Here is a 22,084-nt window from a genome sequence, read left to right as displayed (position 1 = left end):
TTAAATTGATTGGGGTTTTAAATCTGTCTGGGCCAAACTGTTTAATTCGATTTTATCGAATTAATTCGATCTAGCTGGGCTGGCTTGATCCCACTGTTTCGGTTAAATTTAATTGATTTTAATTGGGTTGTTTTAAATTGGGGCCAAAAATATTTAATTATTTTTTAAACTGTTTTTAAATTTTGTATGTTCTGTTTTATTCTGGCTGTTCACCGCCCTGAATCCTGCTGGAGAAGGGCGGTATACAAATTAAAACAAATAAATAAATAAATAAATAAATCTCTGCTTTTTAAATTTTGTATGTATGTATTTTATTGTTGGCTGTTCACCGCCCTGAGTCCTTTAGGAGTAGGGCGGTATAGAAATCAAATAAAAGTAAAAGTAAAGTAAATGCTTAGCGTGGATATAGCATTTTTACCAGCCTATTGAGTTATTTCCAAGCACCTGGGATAGGAAGATGGTCTTGTTCAATGATGTTGAAGATAGTACCCCAGTTTATTTGTCAAAGGTAAACACCTTCAAGTTGTCCTGCAATTGCTGGCCCTGGTTGCTCCACCAACAGTAGCCCATTTGTCACCAAATGTCCCAACATCTAGTGTGGTCTTTGTTGACCCAACCAATGACCGATCCAGTAATAGTTTCTATAATTTACCTTTTTTTTTTTTAATGAATCAACTCTCATTCCTCTCATTCCTGTCTGGCATAGCTCTCTGACTTAGAGCATAAAAGCACCACAAACATATTAATTGGGCCTAATTGGGGAATTATTAATCTTTTGAAATAAAATCAAATTCATTGTTCCAGGTTTAAAGGGTGACCTTATTGTCAAGATGTCTTAAGACAAGGCTGTCAAACTTGCGCCCCGCCAGCTGGGTGCGTCACACGCTGGCCACACCCATGCCCAGTTTAGCAAAGGGGGGAAAGTTGTGATACATCACATGATGACACTGTGACAACATGAGTTTGACACTCCTGGTCTCAGACTTCACTATAAGAAAAGAGAAGGGGAGGGATTTGGTAATCATTTAACACAAGCAATTGTTTACTACTTTGTTTACTACTTTACTACTTCAGCAGGTGGAAGGAAGGGAGAGAAAGTAACAAATTGTATGCCTGTCAGAAAACCAAACTGTTTTATTCATGGAATTCTTTTTCTTGTTTCCTTTGTCACCATCACCTCACCTCAAAAAAATCTTTAAAGGTTTTTAGGTGATTAATAAAAGACATTTAAAGTTAATTCTGTTAATTCTTTCTAGACCAACTTCTTTTCTGAGCTTCTGAACATGCAGCATAATTCTGGGATTTGCAGGCTCTGCATTTATGAATTTCCCATCATGCATCTAGAAAACATGGCCTGCTTTCTGAGCAGATGGAAGGGGATTGCCATAATATTTTATTGTCAAAGGCGAAAGAACCTTCCATTCCATCCTCCCGCCTCCCAAATAAGGACCTTAATCACCAAATTCTGGCAAGATTTGTATGTTCATTTCAAGGGAAAGAAGCATATGAGATGTTATTAGTCTAACATACTTTTTTAAAATAAAAATATTCCACTCTGTCCTTGCTACACTATCCCCTGACATAGTCACCACTCTCTGTATGGTTTTGTGCCCGATTCAGCAGAGATGAATGACATCAAACCCAGCTTCACAAAATTATACTTACTTTTCTAGTCTGCCAGGTGTGGTATTTGATATCAGCTGAGGTATGTAATTGATGACTTTGACCACTAGAGGGTGGTCTGGTGTTTTACAAACTGACCATCTCCAGATCCTGGCTTGAAAGAGCTTTCTTCAGGCCTGCCTTGAAACATAACTTGTTCAAGTGGAGATGCTCAGATCAGGACTTTGAAATAGCATAGCCATGTATCAACCAAAACGTTTGAGAAACTGTAAATACATGGCTTGTGCCAACTGAGTGAAGAGTTTCCTGCTTTGTCCTGATGGACAGCAAAAACGCTGTATTGTATGCCATTTTGTCCATCAGTCTGCGACTCAAGAGACAAATAGAATAGAATAGAATAGAATAGAATAGAATAGAATAGAATAGAATAGAATAGAATAGAATAGAATAGAATAACAGAGTTGGAAGGGACCTTGGAGGTCTTCTAGTCCAACCCTCTGCTTAGGCAGGAAACCTACAGCACTTCAGACAAATAGTTACCCAACACCTTAAAAACTTCCTGTTTTGGGGCATTTACAACTTCTGGAGGCAAGTTGTTCCACTGATTAATTGTTCTAATTGTCAGGAAAGTTCTCCTTAGTTCTAAGTTTATTTATTTTATTTATTTATTTATTTATTTTATTTCTATACCGCCCTACTCCCGAAGGACTCAGGGCGGTGCACAACCAAACAATAAAACACATACATACAAAATTTAAAAGTAGAATAAAATCAAATTAAATAATTTTGGCCCCGACAAATTTAAAACCCCAAACTTTTAAAACCAATTTGAAATTGAATGTATAAAATACTAAAAGATATTTAAAAATTAAAAATCTTTTATAAAAGAGGGAGAAAATTAGGCCAGGCCCACCTGGTGAAATAGTAAGGTCTTTAAAGCGCGGCGGAAGGTGCGCAGATCCGGGATCCTCCGTATCTCTGGGGGGGAGCTCATTCCAGATAGTAGGTGCCCCCACAGAGAAGGCTCTCCCCCTGGGGGCCGCCAGTCGGCATTGTTTGGCTGACGGCACCCGGAGGAGCTCCTCTCTATGGGAGCGTACTGGCCGGTGGAAGGCTATTGGTGGTAGTAGGCGGTCCCGCAAGTACCCAGGTCCTAAGCCATGGAGCGCTTTAAAGGTGGTAACCAAAACCTTGAAACGCACCCGGAAGACCACCGGGAGCCAGTGCAGCTCGCGCAGGAGAGGTGTTACATGGGAACGCCATGTCGCTCCCATTACCACCCGCGCGGCCGCACTCTGCGCCAGTTGGAGCCTCCGGGTGCTCCTCAAGGGGAGCCCCATGGAGAGAGCGTTGCAATAGTCCAGGCGGGAGGTGACAAGGGCATGAGTGACTGTGCGTAACGAGTCCTGATCCAGAAAGGGACGCAACTGGCGAATCAGGCGAACCTGATGAAAAATCCTCCCGGTCACGGCTTCTTTCCTTGATTAGTTTCTGTCTATTGCTTCTTGTCCTGTCTTCAAGTGCTTGGAGAATAGCTTGACTCCCTTTTCTTTGTGGCAACTCCTAAGATATTGGAACACTGCTATCATGTCACCCTAGTCCGTCTCATTAAACTAGACATAACCAAATCCAGCAACTGTTTTTTATGTGTTAGCCTCCAGTCCTCTTATCATCTTTATTGCTCTTCTCTGCATTCTTTCTAGAGTCTCAACATCTTTTTTACATCGTGGAGACCAAAACTAAATGCATTATTCCAAGTGTGGCCTTACCAAGGCATTATTAAAGTTATGTAGCCTAGAACTGTGTTGGCTTTTTTGGCAGGTGCAACACACTACTGGCTCATATTTAAATGATTGTCCACTAAGACTCCAAGACCCTTCTCACAGTTACTACTATTGAGCGTGGTACCACATATACTGAATCTGTGCATCTTGCCCAAATGTAGAACCTTACTTTTTTTCACTATTGGATTTCATTTTGTTAGACAGCGCCCAATGTTCAAGTCTGTTAAGATCCTTCTGTATCTTAAGCCTATCTTCCGGAGTGTTGGCTATTTCTGTTAGCTTGGTATCATCTGCAAATTTGATGAGTTCCCCATCTATCCCCTCACCCAAATAATTGAAGAGTACTGGGCCTAAAACAGAGCCTTGGGGTACCCCACTGCGTACTTCCCTCCATGTAGATGCAGTTCCATTGAGGACTACACATTGAGTGCAGTTGGTCAGCCAGTTACGAATCCATCTGCTGGTGATGTTACCTAACCCACCTTTTTCTATCTTATCAAATAGTAGGTTATGGTCTACTTTTATCAAATGCCTTGCTGAAGTCCAAGTAAATTATATCCACAGCATTCCTCTGGTCCACTAATCTTGCATTCTTTGACAAAGTGACAACCATAATGTCCGGGTTCCTGCTTAGCTCTGAGGTTGTTGGACCTTGGAGAAAGGGAGCAGTTCTGAAAAATTAATTCTTGCTCTATTTTAATTATAATTAATTATAATTAATTACTTTTAATTAGTTACTGCTCAAGCTTTGGAATATATAACCAAAGAAAGTTGTTGCTAGGATTGTCAAGTAACCATCCTAACCTCCTTCTTATTTCCATAATCATGGAAGTGCTACATGGAACTACTGGGATTAACTTAAAAATACCTATGCAATGATGCTAAACCACAGCAATGCTTCGTTTTATCATGCTCTTTGGTTCAACGTAAACTAAAATACCATATTTTTTGGAGTATAAGACGTATTTCTCACCCCCTAAAAGAGGCTGAAAATTTGGGTGAATCTTATACTCCGAATATAGCTTTTTCGAAGCCTTTTTTTTAGCCCTAACAAGGTACTAGTGAGTGAAGAGATCTCCATGCTTTGCCTGCTCCCTCTGACTCTCAGCTGTGCTTTAGAAGCTGTTTTTCAGCCCTAACAATGCGCTAGCAAGTGAAGCAATTTTCTGAGCTTCGCCTGCTTTTCTCATTGCTTCTCTCTCCAAAGATCAGCTGTGTTTTAGAAGCTGTTTTTTATCCCCAAGCAGGGAATAAAAAGCGTGCGCGCTCTCAAAACCAGCAAACTAATGTGCTGAAGCTGACCAGACTAAGGACGCTAGCCAGATGAATACCTGGTAGGCAAATCCCCCCCCCCAATTTTTCTTCCCAAAAACTAAGCTGTGTCTTATACTTCAGTGCATCTTATACTCCGAAAAATATGGTGGCCAACTTGGCCAAATGGCTAGCCTTCCAAATACGTTTTCATGTGGTGCACATCATCAAACAGAAGGCTATTAAATATGAAAGGCTACTGGATGTCCAAGGTGGCTGTTCTATTGATAATGGAAGTTAACAAGATACTTTGATTTCAGCATCCAGATAGAAATTTGCCTCCATTTTTTCCCCTAACATTCACGTTCAATTTAAGAGGATTTGTTTTACAAATGCTTTCAAAGGAGAAGAATGTGAATGTGAAATATATTTTTAGGCAGGGTACTAAGTCCTTTCACTTAGAAAAAAGGATGGTCCACCTGCCATTGTACAATCCTCTCTCCAGCAGATTGCAACTCCTAACTTCCTGGTTTCCAGTGAACTCCCAGACCTACTAGGGGCTTTCCAGAAGAAATGTGACTATCATTACTAAGAAAAAAAAAAAGTCCTATCCTGAGGAGAAACTGTTGGTGATTTGATTTTCTGCCCAATCTCTTGGCCAAAAATCCTGGTGGAGAATTTTGAAAAGCTGGACTCAATTGTAAACTATAGAGCTGGAAATTTGTTTTTAAAACTTCCTACATTTGTGCTCTACACTTTCCATCACTGTTTAACCATTAAATATTATTTTACGGGGGTGTCACATCTTCTGAAAAGTGTCTATTGAGCACCAAACACTGGAAGAAAACTTGTCAAATGGAAGTATAAATATTCATATTCTCACTTGGTGAACAACGGAAAAACATTTAGCAGGAACACGTATGTAAAATAATTATACTCTGAAGACAAATTTCCACCTTTCATTTCTTATAAAGTAAAAAGCAATGTACTCTGCTTACAAGTAGTTCTCAATTGGAGGAAGAATTTTCATAGCTAAAGAAGGTGATTGGTAAATAGGTTGTAACTGATTCTATGGCCTTTTTTGCTTGCAAGAAAATCACTGCAATTAAGGGAACCATGTATTTATTAAGTGAATTTGGTTTTCCCCACTGATGTTGCTTGCTGGAATTCGGATGGGGAAGGTCACAAATGTAAATCACATGACCCTAGGACACTGCAACCGTTATAGATACGTGCGGGTTGCTAAGCATCTGAATTCCCATCACATGACGATGGGGATACTTGGATGGTTGTAAGTATGAGGACCATTCATAAGTCACTATGTGCCATTGTAACTTCATTGTAACCCAAGAACAGATGGCTTCAAATTGAGGATTACCTGTGTTGAATTAATTAATTCACTCTAAAATATTTAGAAAAAGGAATGACGCAGAAAATACCTTCTTGTTCTGTGCTATTGATCTTTCTTAGAAAAGAGTTGTGTTCTTTTAAGGTCTTTGAAATCCCAAATGTTTAATATGGGTGTTCTTAACCATGCAAAGATGCTCTATGGCTATATAGCCTACTTTTTATTCTGTTCATCTTGGCTTATAGAGAGAGTACATTGCATTTGCAGTTTTTGCAGGAAAGAGACCCAACCTTTTCAGAAATACCATGAGTAGGAAAGTGAGTAGAATCCCAAGTCCATATTAGCAATCAGGCACATTGGCAATTCTATTAGATCAGGGTTTTCCAACCTTGGTAATTTTTAAGAAGTGTGGATTTCAACTCATGCTGGCTGCGGAATTCTGGAAGTTGAGAGTCACATATATTTAAAAGTTGTCAAATTTGAAAAACGTTGTCTTGGATGAAATGATGCAATGGCCAAGAAATATCTTGGCTTTTGGAGTACCTTAGTCTTTGTAGTCCAAAATAGCATTCAGACAGGTTTTTAAAGCACCAGTATTCTATTGGTTGAAATCTTAGCATTTTAATCTATTATCTATCTATATCTGTCCATCTATCTATCTATCTATCTATCTATCTATCTATCTATCTATCTATCTATCTATCTATCGATCTATCGATCTATCTATCCTAGCTAGCTATCATCTATCTAGCTATCTATCATCTATCTATCTAAACATCCATGTAATCACAAAATAATCTGTCTGGGTCATGAATCTATCTTAAATGCACAATTAAAATACAGTGCATCAATCCAGCCTATATTTGTTACCTATAAATCAGATATTTGCTTTTGGGATATACTTATCACATGTGAAATGACTTCAAGACAACTAAAAGTTGCACTTTATAAAACAACAGAAAAATATATATGGTGCGAGAAAACTCTGGAAATTCTTTAAAAAAAACCCGAAAGAACCATTTTGGTCATTAAACAAACCAACAAAAAACAAAACAAAACACCCAATTCTTTTCAGAGCAACAAAAATAAAAGCTTTTATTCGTTCATTTGAATATAAAACAGGCGTTATCACAGATGTACAAAGCGTACTGGTGTTTTAACATACAAGAAGGTTGCTGTTTGCACATAAAATTTTTTTTTTTTGGAACTGTGATTGGCTGAGTTACATGGATGTCTCTAACCAGTCACCACACTCTATGAAATAACGCTGCTAACATTCAACTGATAAAAGGGACAGTTTCCCCTTGGGTAAAGTGTCAAGCAGGATTAAATATATATAATAAACGAGCACCATGAAGAATCTGCTCCTGTTGCTTAGTTTTGTGTTTCAATGTTCACTGTGAACCCTCCTCCTTCATTTGCCTGTTCGGGATTGTTTTTTTTTTTTTCTCTTTCTTTTCAGGTGTCCATCAGGTTGATTACATGATTTTGTCTGACTTCAAAAGCACAAGTTCACAAGACAAACAGTTTATACATTCTCATGAATGGTTTATCTACAGTACAATTTCTAATACAGAGCAATCTTTCCTTATTGCTGAATCTGATGGTTACATATGTTTTTTTTTTCTCTTCACTTGCATGACAAAACTAGGATATTCAGTTTACATTTACTGTCCTAATTTTTTTAAGAGTTGAAACGACCGGCAGGTTGCCGAAGCGATCAGTGATTTAACGGTGCTGTACGACTGCGTTGCAGTCCTTCACGCTTCCCCAGGAGTGGAAAGTTGTCTTAAGTGAAGGTTAAAAGAGAGGCGGTTGCAAAGCGACAGCTGGATTTGTGTCAGCGGTAGCAGCGATGTCACATGTTAGTTCATACATGGCAGTTAGGCTCATGATCAAGTCGTGTGAACTTTGTAGCAACTTGACGTTCTACAAACAGATTGTATTTTTGATGGCCCCACACAGAACAATGTGGCAGAACTCTTCCCTATCCAGAGGCCTTTGGGACATGAGAAATATTCATAGGGCAAAGAAAATCTAGAAAAAGTTCATCTGAAACTTAAAATGCAAAAAAAGAATCATGAAATACTCTGTATTGTACACGGAGGCTACAAACCATTCCTTTTAAGTACTCCCATCTATTAAAGAAGAAAACAAAAAGAGGATTGACCGGAACCAAAGGAAACCTGCAAAGGTGCATCAAAACAATTCCATTCTATGCGAGATATAAGGATCCCGAGGTGTTTATCCTATAACTCTGTTACGCATGCAAATTTCAATGGAAGTTAAGCAATTATTCCGAACCTGTAAAAAAAAAAACAAATTAAAAAAAAAGCTGTTCTTCTTCCTGGTTAATCTTCATCTTCTCATCAAGCATGGGTTGACCTGGGGATTACTAAAGGAAAATGAAATCAGCAAAGAAGACAAGGAGAAAACCAGAAATGGGACAGGCGGTCCATTTACCTGAAGAGATTTAAAAATGGCAAAAATCAGAGCAAGAGGGAAGGGTGGGAGAAGAGAGAGGCAAGCTTGGGATATGTGGTTTTGTTCCCTTCGCTTCTTGCTCTATTGGCAGATGGAAGGATTGCATCACAACATTTGAATTTCAGTCCCTCAGTTTGACAAACGTTAGCAGGTGCACTAAGCTAGGCCAAATCAAGAGGGTTTCTGGTTATTGTCCAATAACAAATAAGATATTTTTTTCAAAGCAACAACTTTCTACAAAGTGTTAAATAGATGGACTCTCTCCTTTCCCAAGTTAAACCAGACAGCAGAAACGCCTTTCTTTTCTTTTCTTTTTACAAAAAATGAAACAAAAAACAAAAACAAAAAACCAACCCTTGTGCAAAACGACCATCAAAAAGCTAACAAAAATTGTCCTTACCACAAGGAAAAAAAAACCCATTAAAAAGTATTAACAAAAACGAAAGTTGAACTTGAAAAGAAAAAAAAAATGACAATTATTGTGCAACAATATTATGTGGCTAAGGAAAACAGTGCTATACTTCAAACCTGCCTTTTCTAACATCTAAGAAAGTGTATCAACATACATGCCAACATTTATGGTCACCTCGATGGTAAAGAATAGTATTCTTTGTAGTGCACTGTTCCAAGTCTTTGGACACAAGTCGATCTGCTCTGGGAAGAGTCATGATAAGCAGGTTCTGTCCTGGTTTAGTTGTCCTGCCAGGGGGCATCCTGTCGCCTCGGCTCTTCCCAAGAGACTTGCCAAGACTTTACGGCCCTTCCAATTCAGCCTTCCCTCTTGAGAACTGCAGCACCATCGGAGGAAAAGGATGGTGGAGGAAAAAGCAGGGCCCTTGTGGGGAGCTAAAGCAAGTTTGGGGGAACAGCCAGCTGGGAGAGTTGGATGGGCAGGGGACACTCACCCCAGGCTCCTAAAGGGACTGCTTAACCTCTTGCTCTCGGACTGAGCAAGACAAGAAGTCTGCGACCTTGAAATCAACTCACTGCCTTGCAAGCGGCAGCAAACAAATTTGTATCTGCTGGTATATGGAAGATTCTTTTAGGTGGGGACACTGAGCAATCGAGAACTGCTGTTTTCCCCCTAAATGTTTGTGAATAATGTTCATTATCTACAGTGGGAAAAGAGACACCATGCAAGTGATGAGTACTGCATCTTTTTAAAACTTTATGACTTTTTTTGTCATTAGTGAATTCATATTTCATATATATATATTTTTGATGTGATACTATCCACTCAAGATAATACAACCTTTTGTTTTTATATTAGCAAACACTGCAAGAGTTTAATATTCTTGAATGTTTCTCTTTTATACTTCTAAAGAGATCAAAATAAATTAAAGGTTTTGTACATAATTACAGAAGTAGTTAACTTATTTTATCTTTTTAGTTTAGTACAAAGATATCTGCAAGTTCATTGCCGAAATACACCTTATTTATAAAGATTTGTTCATTCTAACACTAATAATCAAAGGCTTTTTTTCTTTTTTTACCTCTGAACTTCAGCATTTCCAGGAGAGAAAGCTGTTAAAAATTCTAATTTGAGAAGGTGCTGTTTTGAGTATTTTTTCTCGTACCTCAGTGTAGCTTCCTAGGTGAATGGAATAGAAAACGGCTTAAAATTAGTAATGGGGCCATAGTGAGAAAAGTTTGATTTTATACAGACATTTTTTAAAAAGAAGCAAACCAAAACAATTCAATCATATCATGAGCTGTTCAAAAATATCCATGTGTGGGTGAATGGCTAGGTGGGGGCAGATTAAAAAAAAAAAAATAGCAAGTTCAGTTTAACATAAGATACAAAGCCTATTACTTAGAAAGCAGTATTCATCCCAATAAGCAAAAAATAATCTTATTTTAAAAAGTCTAGTAATGGGCTTTCCAACAAACCGAAGGCAGTACCCCAAAGTCCTTCTGTGCTAAAATGTAGTGGTAAAAGAAACACATTTCACATTTTTATGTCCTGCCAATAATGGGTACTTCAATAAGTCCTAAGAGAAAGAGTTCCATTCTGAAGACCGTTACTTGTACATTGTTTAGTGTACATAAAAAAAGTGTTTTATACATCTAGAGTCCAGTCCATGGGAAACCTTAAAGATATAAGACTACATATTATAGGCCACATAGATCGGATCTAACTGGTCTGCCAAAAATCCATCTCGTAGGTGCATTCGCTGCTTCTCTCCACGGGAGTTGATAGGGATGACTCCAACGTCTACCACCACCACGACCCCAACAATCAGATAGTGTTCCTCCAGGACCACATTGGTGACCAAAGGAACCAGGTCTAAGGCTTCTTGCTCTGATCCATCCAGTTCAACGACAACAACCAACAAATTTGTCCAGGTAAACACCGCGCTGGAAGGTGATGGGGAAAATTATATCAATACACTCCATGCATGGGAAGAGGAGAAAGAGAGAGCCAACATAATTATTGCACTATTGGGAAGGATAATTCTAACCCTGTAAAAATGTATTGACAATACATGTCTACATCAACTTGGAAATGGATCTGTTTTTATAGAGGGGCAGAGAAGAGGATTGTTAATCAGTTTTGTTAAATTTCCTGGAGCTGTTCAATGCCATCCATTTCTATATCTATATTCCAGAAATAAATAAATAAATATATATATATATATATATATATATATATATATATATATATATATATATATTTGGCTAGAAGAAACACACACACACACACACACACACACACACACACACACACACACACACACATATATATATATGCAAAAAATTAAATTTTTAGAAGATTTTAAGCTAGGAGTTTAACCAGAATTTTAAACATTTTAACCAACTTATTTAACATGACGCGGGAAAACACCCGAGATTTTAATTTTTTGCATATACACACCCGCGAAAACGTAAGAAGACATATATATATATATATATGTTTTCTCAGGTTTTCGCGGGTGTTTGTATGTAGGTCTTTGGTTATTCGGGTCTTCTCCCACGTAAAATTGGAAGTGTCTTGGCGACGTTTTGACGAAGTCTTATTCGTCATATTCAAGTTTGCTCCTGGAAGTTTGTTCCTGGAAGCACGAAGCCGAGAACACCAGCCTATATATATATATATACACACACACACACATATACACACACCGTATTTTTTGCACTATAAGATGCACCTGACCATAAGATGCACCTAGGTTTAGAGGAGGAAAACAAGAAAAAAAAAATGAATATGGAGCACTGTCTCACTGTGAATATGGAGCGTCGAATATAGAGCAGCAGTGTAGTGAGGGCAGGAGGCGGAGCCTGAGAGGACCACAAATAGGTGTCCTCTCATGTGCCAGCTCTGCCTATTGACTCCTGCACTCTGGTGGGGTTCAGCACTGTAAAAGGTCCCAGCCATCATAGCCCGGCTGCGATATTCACTCCATAAGACGCACAGACATTTCCACCCACTGGGGAAGTGCATCTTATGGAGCGAAAAATACAGTAAATTACTGTATGTACAGTAATACAATATAAACACTTCTTTGACATTAATGTTTTTAAAGAGCAAGCAATACACACACACACACACAAACTATTGCTTGCCGTTTAAAAAAAATTAATGCCATTGGTGGTGTTTATATTTGTGATTCTATTACCTTATTTGGTTTGATAAACTGTTTCCCATCTTTCATTAATAAAGAAAAAAAGAAAAAGCAACATAGGTGTTGAATTCATCAGTTCATGCTAAAATGTAAACCAATTTGTTTAATCTGTAATTCAGAGCTCATGGTGGCTATTTTCTTTAATGGAATTGTCCCTAAATGTCTCTTTGGGGAAAATGTGCAAGTCTTGAATGCAAATGAAAAATAAATATATTCCTGGTTCCCGAAACTTTGATGAGCTGTTTAAATCACCAATCCTGTGGGCATTTTCTACTCTTCTGAATAACCCAAATGACTTTTTGGTACACTCATCATTGACTAACACACTGATTTCATTCATTCAATGAATAACATGGCTGCCCAACCTACAAATGCGATGTTGAGCAACTAACAAAAAAATAAGAATGTCAAGCAAAAAAATGCAAGTGGTGCGAAAGAACATGATCCAAGTGAATTTGTACCCAGTCCAAAGAGGTGTGGCACAGGGGTGGGTTCTAATTTTTTTTACTACCGGTTCTGTGGGCGTGGCTTATTTTGTGGGTGTGGCTTGGAGGTCATGTGACTAGGTGGGCGTTGCTAGCTGGTCAGAGTCATTTCTGGAAGGTCCTTGCACTTACGATCAGTCCTCGCACTTACGACCCAACTCATTTGTTTGCTTTTAACACTGATCAGCTGTAGGACGGCCCTTTGAAGCCCCGCGTCAATAGTTTAAACAGTTTTTTTCCCTCTAGTCATCAGCTGGGACTCAGGAGGCAGCAATAGATTGGGGGTGGGGCCAAATAAAAGGTTAGAATAACGTGGGGGGGGGAACCGGTTCGGTGATGTCATATCGTCACCGCTACCGGCTCGGCCGAACCGGACCAAACTGGGAGGAACCCACCACTGGTGTGGCATTGTTCAAACAAATGCACGTATTCACACAGCGAAACCATTACCCAGTACTTACCATTCCGTAATGCTTTTGTGTGCTCTAATCACTGATGTCTCTATATCTATGGGATGATACCGCATTCCTCGCAGTTCCATGGCTTCATCTAATGCACCTACTACGTAAAGTGCATCGTGTCGTTCTGACACCATAAGAGGAAAAAGAAAAACAGAAATGGTTCATTATACAAAATCACCAGTGGCAGTGCTAATAGAATGATCTAACACTGAATTTACAGTTGTTTTCTTTAGGAAAAGCTTTTCCCAATCTGGCTTGGAATTCTGGGAACTGTAGTCTCAACCTCTCTGGAGAATTTCTTTGTGTTATGAGTGGGGGAAGTTGGTTTCTGTTTCAATTTCTTATACATGATTTCAAGATTACATAATAAAGGTGAAATATACAACTTTTTAAAAATACCCTGTTTCCCCCAAAATAAGACATCCCCTGATAATAAGCCCAATCGGGCTTTTGAGTGCATGGCAATAAGGCCAAACGCTTATTTTAGGGTTCAAAAAAAATATAAGATAGAGTCTTATTTTCGGGGAAACATGGTAAAAGGCACTTGATTAATACAGAAAGAGCAATTAAAACGGTGTTGTATTTATTTCCTCCCCCACTCCTTCTTCTTGACATATTTTCTTAAAGAAGATTGATATGGGCCATAGAATAGCTAAAAAAATAAAATAAATTTATAATAATCTCATATAAGATTAGTTGAAGTTTAAGCAGGAAGGAATGGAAAGGAGTCCCTGCGGATTTTATTCTGCTAGCCATTACTTATTATATGGGGTAATACCCATCTCCATTTCAAAGCCATTGAGCCAGCGCTGTCTGAAGCCATTTCCGCAATCATGTGGCCAGCATGATGCCATGGAGTGCTTACCTTCCCAGCGAGGTGGTACCCATTTATCTACTCTAATTTGCAAGCTTTCAAACTGCTAGGTGGACAGGAGCTACAGTGGGTGAGCTGAAGCTAGGCAAAGACAGCACTGATCCCGTCGGGCAACACTCTGGTCTCAAACCCAGGCTATCACTGACAAGCCCAGTGTCTTAACCACTGAGCCATTCTAACCAGGTTTAAGCAGGACCATCAATAATAAAATGAAATAAGAAATAATTACAGATAATAAAACTTTGAAAACTGATTTTGCCATCAAGACTGGGGCTCTAGACTAGTGGGTGATCTTAAATGTTTCTGATTTCTGGGGTCATGAAAAGATAGCCCCTTGTATTAACTTCTGGTCAATTATCAGTGTGTGATACATCAACACATGTACACGCACACACACCAATTATTTAATTTGATGCTTCCATTTTTAAATGGTATTAGTAATTAAATAATTAAATAATTAAACAGAGATGCAAATACCCACGCTAACATGTGAATTATCAAAAAATCTGATATTAATACCACTTTCTGAAAAGTTAATTTTTTACATGTGTGCCCAATATGAGCCCTACCCTAAAAGCCCTAATTAAGACCCTGCCCACTCTGGGGTGCATAGGGTAGGGCACGGCGCATGGGTAAAAATTTAGCTAGTATTGGCGGCAGGGGGCGATGGAGCTGCCCTACTACTTACCTTTGGACAGTTGCAGCCAGGCCTCGCACATCCCTGCCTTGCCGGCCCACTTCTTCTGCAGCCGGCAAGCGTTTCCTGAAAGTCTCTACAGCTGACAACGGAGCTCTGGATCGATCCGGAGCTCTGTTATCATCTGCAGAGTCCTTCAGGAAAGCCTTGCTGGCTGCAGAAGAAATTCCTGAAGGCCTCTGACAGAGAAAAGGAGACCGGGGTGACAGGCACAAGTGAGGTGAGTCAGTGAAAGACATCCCTTTGAAAATAAGTGCATATATATTTTCGAGGGGATGTCTTATATATAACCAGGTCTTATTTTCAGGGAAACACGCTAGACAATTGTCCCATTCACTAAAAAGAAAGTGCATTTGAGATACGGTAAATGGATCTCTGTTTATCCAATTTAGATGAAACACACAAACGTTTCCTCCAAAGATCACCTCAAAATCACAAATTTCACACAATCCACAATAGTCCAACTCATTCAAGTCAAATGTAATGACATCATGACCTAAAGTGACAAAAATGCTGCAAATTATATCATTTATAGATAATCAGGATTCATGTATACACCTTCATCCTCAAATGAGATGTTAAACTAAATTCTATATGTCACTCATTTGGAATAGGCAACCTTTTGCTAGGTAGCACCCACATTTAATTCCCTTTTAGTGTGTTGAAGATTTAGAATTGCTTCTGGAGTCTCTTTCTCAGAACTGCCGATCTTCTGGTGGAAATGGAATATGGACGGAACTATGTCACACTTTTGGATGAGCCATGATTTCTATTTTTTTGTTTTGGAAGGAGAGGGATTAACTGTGCTATGCCTGTTGTGCTTGTTTTAGCCTTTACACCAGAGGTCCCCAACCCCTCGTCCATGGATCGGCACTGGTCTATGGCATGGCAGAAACTGGTCCGCACAAACAAGCGAAGCCCCATTCATGGATGTGGGCAGCATGCGAAACCACGTCCTCTCAGGCCCATGGAAAAACCTGCCTCTACAGAACCGGCCCCTGGTGCTCAAAAGGTTGGGGGCCACTGCGTTACACTACAGAAGGCCAGTGTGATTTATGAGGCCCACACTGGGGAGTGAAACTCTGGATCAACGTAAATGTGGCCAGGAAAGCAATTTGCTTTGCTTTTATATTTAATGAAGATTTAGTATAGTTAATATTATTACTGTCCAAGATAATAAAATTACAATTTTGGGAGCAATTCTAGGAAGGCATGTAAAATAAAACTTAGATAATATACCTTTGCACATCAGAAGGGTTGATAGGGATGCAAAATACCAGGGGTGTCAAACTTGATTTCATTGAGGGCTGCATCAGGGTTGTGTTTGACCTCGGAGGGCCGGCAGGGTGTGTGGCTGGGGGTGGGCATGGCTGGGGTGGGCATGACACGAGACTCATGTCAGGGAGGGGCACCTGTGGTGGCCAAGTGCTAAGGCAGGGCTTCCTTGAGACCCTCCCTCACTCTCATTATAAGATAACCCTCAAGGCCGAAAATGGGGTGTAGGAGGGCCATGTGTGCCCCCCCACTTTTTTGCTAGCAGAAGCACTGTGAGCCAGTCCTTTACTATTTCCAGGCCAGCTCCACAGGCCATATCTAAGCACCCTGCGGGCTAGATCCGGCCCATGGGCCTTGAGTTTGACACCCCTGCAAAAGAGGGTCTGTGTAAAGTAACTTCTTCTAGCCAAAGCATATCATCCTTCTAATCCTTTCTATAGCCCAGGCATGGTTGACGTAAACAACAGAACTGCTGAGAAAATATTGCATAATGTACTCCAACTATGTACACTCCCCAAAGGCTGCGCTGGGTATGTCATTTTCAAAACTTAACCAAAAAGCCTACCTCCATTTGCATCTGTAAGTTCTGTCCTCCTCAAGAATCCCAGGTAGCCAGTTCGTGCCCAGATAGTTTGTGTGTCTCCAAAACTCAGTCTTGAGTTAAAATGATCTGATTGTAGGGATTCATCACCATAGATTGTAAAATATCCACTGGCGTTGTGGGCACTGTGAACCCATATCTTGTGAAACAGGAACAAATATGTTTTAATTGCAGGAAAGCTTCTTTTGTTTCAAAAGGTTTTAAACCTTTGGTCTTTCCATGAGAGGCCTTCATTAACAGGAACATCAATTTACTTTCAGATGTTAAGGTTTGAGAATCACTAGTAGCCATTGGATCCCAATGATTATGGTTTTTCAAGATTAACACATCTTGCAAAATTTGGCATTTCCCCTAACACATCACATGAATTCAGGCAGAACTTAAAAAAGCAGCAGTAAAAACAGCAAACCAACAACAACCGTTGAAGTGGGTGAGTACTGTCAAAAATCATGCGTTCATCTGCAACTATGGGTTGCATGTACAACAGGTGTTGTATGACAATGCAAAGTAGATACTGCATCATTAATTCCGCACACATTCATTAAGCTGTGCGATATATCACCTGCTAGATTAGGCTGCCCAAATAATGCTATGAGAAAAAGGAGTTGATCTGTAATAACTCCTCTCATTTGGCCCTAACCTTGGCACAGTGTGGGACTTACCTCTCCAAGATGAGAGTCACCAAGGGGGCCCTTTGTTTCTGGATTAGCAATAATGATACGAACGCCGGGGAGGATCTATTGAAAGACAAAATGAGTCATATTTGGTCAAGAGCCAGGTTGTGTCTATATTGTTTCACACAACAACAAAACTTCCCCACCTCATTTCTGAAAATCTTTAAGAAACACAGCAGGCTTCCCAAAAGGAAAGAGGTGGGTGCAATTTCTCCGAGGAAAGTGACACCATACTCAAGCTTTGTAAATTCATTATTGTGAATTAGCTCTTCACTAAGGAGGATGACTCATCAGTCTTGGTGTTTTCATTTGTGCCCAAAATCATGACCACCAGCAGTGCTAATGATCTGAAAAGCATATGGTAAGCACGTATTCTGCATATATAAGGAACCAAATACAATTTCTTACAATGAGTTCCCTCAGGAATTATTGCCAATTAGCATAGACCAGAGAGGAGTCTTACGGAGCTCAGATGCACATTCTTTCCAAAATGTGGAGCGATGGTGAGGAGAATCATGGAGATCAGTTCCAAATCCCAAATTTTCTGTTAATTCCTAATCATCCAATCATTTTGCTTTCCATATATTTTCTCTCTCACACACACACATCCATTGCAATGTATCTATTGCCTCAGGAAGACCAAAGCTACATAGCATCTTTCTTTCTTCTACACCCTACATATCTATTGATCTCCATTCTCACATTTCCACCTACATCCTTTCATTCACATTTCTTCCCAGTTGCAAAGTTTCCTTCCTCTCATTCATACATTTTATCTTTCACACCGTTTCATTCAGCTTTTCTACCATGGAGAGTTGAGAAAAATGGGCACTTTCTTTGTGGAATAATAGGAAAAGAAAAGCAGGATACAGTAAACCTCTAGAGTTGCATGTGTCTTTCAGAGCATAGTTTGTCCACATGTGATACAGATAATATTGATACAAATGGATGAAAAGCTTTGATATAAATAATTTTTCCAAGTTGAGGAAGTCCAGGTGATTTAGATTTAACCCTGGGAAGACTAAAGGCGTGCTTGAAACACCATCAAATAACTGGAAATATTGATCTTTAATAGCAGGAAACCATAATGAATACACTCATTTCAGAATCCTAGGTTTCTAGAAGTTGATAATATGCATGACTCTGCAAGTTCTCAGTGTAAATAATCATATATCTGCATGCATATATCCCCCTTAAAATATTTGTTTAATCACTCCATTCAGATGGTTAAGAATTTTTATATTTTTACCTTTCCTGATTCCATGAGAGGCAAACTATGGGGAGACCCTCTTTCTACTAAACGCACTCTGAAAATAAAAAAAAATATAGAGAATTATGAATGAACAAAAACTGCAACACCAGATGCGCATGCACAGTTACACCTCTTAAATACCTGAATTTCAGCCCTTGTTAGTTTGCCCAATTGCTTTCTATTTGCTAAAGGGGAGACTAGCTTAAAAAAAAAGAAATAAACTGCAGTCCCCCTCCTGCTTACTGGAAAGGGCTACTGGACACAACTTGAATTACTTTTAAATCAGGATGCCCTGATTGAAATCCCAATTTATGCATAAGCCCAACAACCTTGTATTGTGATCAAGGATGTTATTTAAATTTAAAGCAGGTCAATTTAACTAGCAGGAAACAGAATTGGTAGGACCATTGTGCCCAGAGACAGCTTCCCATGGTGTGTGTTTGTGTGTTTGCATACATTCAAGTTCTTTCCTCCTTTTGTTCAGAGGCAATCTGTGTTCAGTCTCTGGCACTTCTGGGTTGGCATAGTTCATTGTCCTTACTTCTTTCTAAGTAGGTGTCCTAGAAAACCTTCAACATCAGGTTACATTCAGAACTACAGAGCTCCTACTGTGCACCTCTCATTTATCAGTTAAGAAAACAGATCTTTGTCAGATCCCGCACAGGCAGTTAGCAAAAGTGAGAAAATGGTTGCCTATGATGTCTATGGGTGCAAAAAGTCAACATGGAACACACAACCACACAATTTAGAGCATGACCTCTTTTTATGTTGCATGCAATGCACCTGCTAAAAAAAACCCCTCAACCTTAACAAGCCAAGCAAAATTGCTTTCTGTTCAAGCTGAGATCTTGAGAAACGGCTAACTCAAATATTTCTCAACTTTGGCAACTTTTAAGACTTGTCAACTTCAGTCCCCAGAATGATCAACAGATCTTTAAGTTAACAAGATAAAAAACACTGGGCTATGTAGATTCCTCTGACTGAGGTGCTCAAGATAGTTAAAATATTGCACTACATTGTTATTTCTAAAGAGAGAAGAGGGCATTATTAAATACACTGGGAAGAATATTAACAGCATTACATTAAAATTTGTTTAATACATTTAAGTGAAATACAGTTTTGGCTTTGCCCTTGTTTCATGCTCTTCCCTGGTTCTGCCTAATTATGGAAAGCCAATGACAGCTCTTAGCTTGAAAAAAACTGAAATCAGCTTCTACAGGTAAGACTTTGCAGGGAGAAGATGGAGCAGGTCAAGGAAGGGTAGACCTAAAAGAACAGAGCACTTGACAAAAGAACAGTTGTTGCTGCTGCTATTTTTTTCACTGTACCTCAGCTGCATCTAGAGCTGCTCAATTCTTTTGCTAGGATAGACTATTAATCTATGTGAAATTGCTTCCTGACCTTGTAGCATATGTAGCTTTTGTACATCGGAGCCAGAAAAAGAGGAATAAAAAGAGTAATTTATATTTATATACTCCTTCAAAGCAGCAATTTCTCAAACAGGTCAATCCGAACATTGGCTTTTCTTTGTCATCCCCGCTATCCCTTTGAAAAACGATAGACTGGTTTTAATAACTATTCATTAAATAATTATTATTTATGTAGCATAGCACGCTTCCCCTACAAAAGCTAAAGATTGTATGTAGGAGGTTACAAACAGCAACTAGACTGAAGAGGTAGTGCTCCTCATGGTCAAGTCCCTGAGCTTTGTGTTTCAACTGAGACTGAATTCAGTACTCATTTCATTGTACCACCTGGGACTGCATTCGACACTGGCCTGAGAGATTTGCAGAACAGAGGCTAAGAAGAGATGATCCCACATTTTTTAAAACAATCAAGAAATACACTAATATAAATTTGTATATAAATGTAAAAAAAATAAATATAGAACTGTCGTGTAGTGTTTTGGATTCAAGTGCTTTTGGGAGCAAACGAGTGCACAGGTAGCATCTGTCATTAACCAGGAATAGCCATTTTTCTCCTGTATTCTGAAGCCCCTTTCCCCCTTTGAATCCCTATTCTAAGCCTTTCTCTGAACTGTATCCACTTGGCATCAAACCAGTGCTAATTTTCCAATGAGAACAGAGCAAACAGCTAAACCTTCCAATTAGTTCTGTACAGAAAAGCAAGAGACCATCAAAAGTTGTTTTGTTCTTCTAATAAGGTCTCTCCAACAACTCCTATTTAGGTTCTACAGACAAACATAATCACAAGGAAGACTGCATATTTTGTTTTTAAAAAGCATATTCATCCACAAAAGGTTTATTCATCCAAGTTCCAAATATCTCCTCTTACATCACCACATATTGGTCAGAGGTGCCCATGAAAATGAAGGCTACAATTTCAACAGCTTTCACTGCACCTGTTGTTGCAAATGTCATTCCAACAGTAGAATTTGCATTTGCTTGGATTTATAAAAGAGGCTGAGAAGCAGCTGTAAGGGGCATTGGCCATACTATGGGATGCTCATAGATATAGGAAGAAAGAAGGTAGGAATATGTATTTATTTATTTATTGGATTTATGTGCTGCACATTTTAGCTGGAGGCATTTCTGACTTGCAAACATTAAAACCAAAAACATTAGAAAGATAAAACAGTGATAACAATAATCACAGTTATACCAAAAATGATCATTAAGAGATTAAAAGAGGAAGAAAAAGTAGCAGGAATACCACATGGAAAGGTAGAATCTTCTCTTAGTCTACTAACTACCCCCAGAGTGATACTCTTTCCCCCCGAATATGGATAGTTATTACAAATTATGCAAAAGGACTATGATGAACCAATGTATTTTTAATTTAATAATGTAGAAACGCCATCTGGAAATTCAGTTCTTTCAAGTAACTGCATTCTTTTCTTTTGCTATATTTTAAAAAATATATGCCTTTTACACTTATGTGAATAACGTGTACCGTGTTTCTTCAAAAAGATGACCCACCTTGAAAAGAAGCCCTATCAGGCTTGCATGCAATCAAATTAAGCCCCATCCACAAAATTAGCCCGAATTAAGGCCCCACCCACCCCAGGATGCAAGGGGTGGGGCGAGGCACATAGGTGAAAATAAGCTAGGGTGGGGATGGGGTGTGTGGAGCTGCCTTACTTAACAGGCCTCGCACACTCCGACCCCTACCTCGCCTTCTTCTGTGGCCGCTTGCTGAAGGCATCTGAAGGTGAAATGGAGGCCGGGGCGATGCGTGCAAGTGGCCGCAGAAGTGGATCAGCAGCGGGCTTCTGCTGGGCAGGGCTGTTGGTGCCACCACTGCGAAGTGAATCAATAATGAGAACCCTCCGAAAAGAAGCCCTAGCCGTTTTTTCGAGGGTCAAAAGAAAATAACACCCGGCTTTCTTTTTGGAGAAACAAGGTAGTAATATTTCTTATCTTCTGGTATGAATTTTGCAAAATTAAAGTAAAACTTATACCTGTCATGTCTGAGAGCCCTCATGTCAACATACACAGTGGTTGGGTCTGGCCCAGATGTTCCCTGTAAAAAAACTTTCAGTTAGCTTCTGAAATAATAGGCTGTTTTTGTTTGTACATTTTAATTATTATTACAATTTTAAAAGAGCAAATCTGTTATACTGTCATGGTAAAAAAAACAAGGAACACATTAGTAGGCTACGTATGTGTATGTATGTGGAGATCTAATAATC

At 39.2% G+C, this 22,084-nt stretch overlaps 1 protein-coding gene across 5 annotated transcripts in view; it reads right to left on the bottom strand.

Moving 5' to 3' along the window:
- Positions 1-7,071: 7,071 nt before the first annotated feature.
- The window catches only part of DIP2C (DIP2 acetate--CoA ligase C (putative)), a 370,070-nt gene continuing 355,057 nt past the window's right edge, over positions 7,072-22,084 (bottom strand). For all 5 annotated transcript variants that reach the window (XM_060683680.2, XM_060683684.2, XM_060683695.2 and 2 more), the window contains 6 exons: positions 21,854-21,915; positions 18,430-18,487; positions 17,169-17,243; positions 16,471-16,645; positions 13,060-13,183; positions 7,072-10,848 (listed from right to left, as the gene is read on the bottom strand). In XM_060683680.2, the coding sequence (XP_060539663.1) occupies positions 10,596-10,848; positions 13,060-13,183; positions 16,471-16,645; positions 17,169-17,243; positions 18,430-18,487; positions 21,854-21,915 (747 nt within the window). In that variant the 3' untranslated portion in view covers positions 7,072-10,595. The remainder of the gene's footprint in view (positions 10,849-13,059; positions 13,184-16,470; positions 16,646-17,168; positions 17,244-18,429; positions 18,488-21,853; positions 21,916-22,084) is intronic.

The sequence above is a fragment of the Pantherophis guttatus genome, chromosome 4 (genome assembly GCF_059756535.1).
Source record: "Pantherophis guttatus breed Tessera chromosome 4, ASM5975653v1, whole genome shotgun sequence".
NCBI lineage: Eukaryota > Metazoa > Chordata > Lepidosauria > Squamata > Colubridae > Pantherophis > Pantherophis guttatus.
This window is presented reverse-complemented; position numbering and strand designations above follow the sequence as displayed.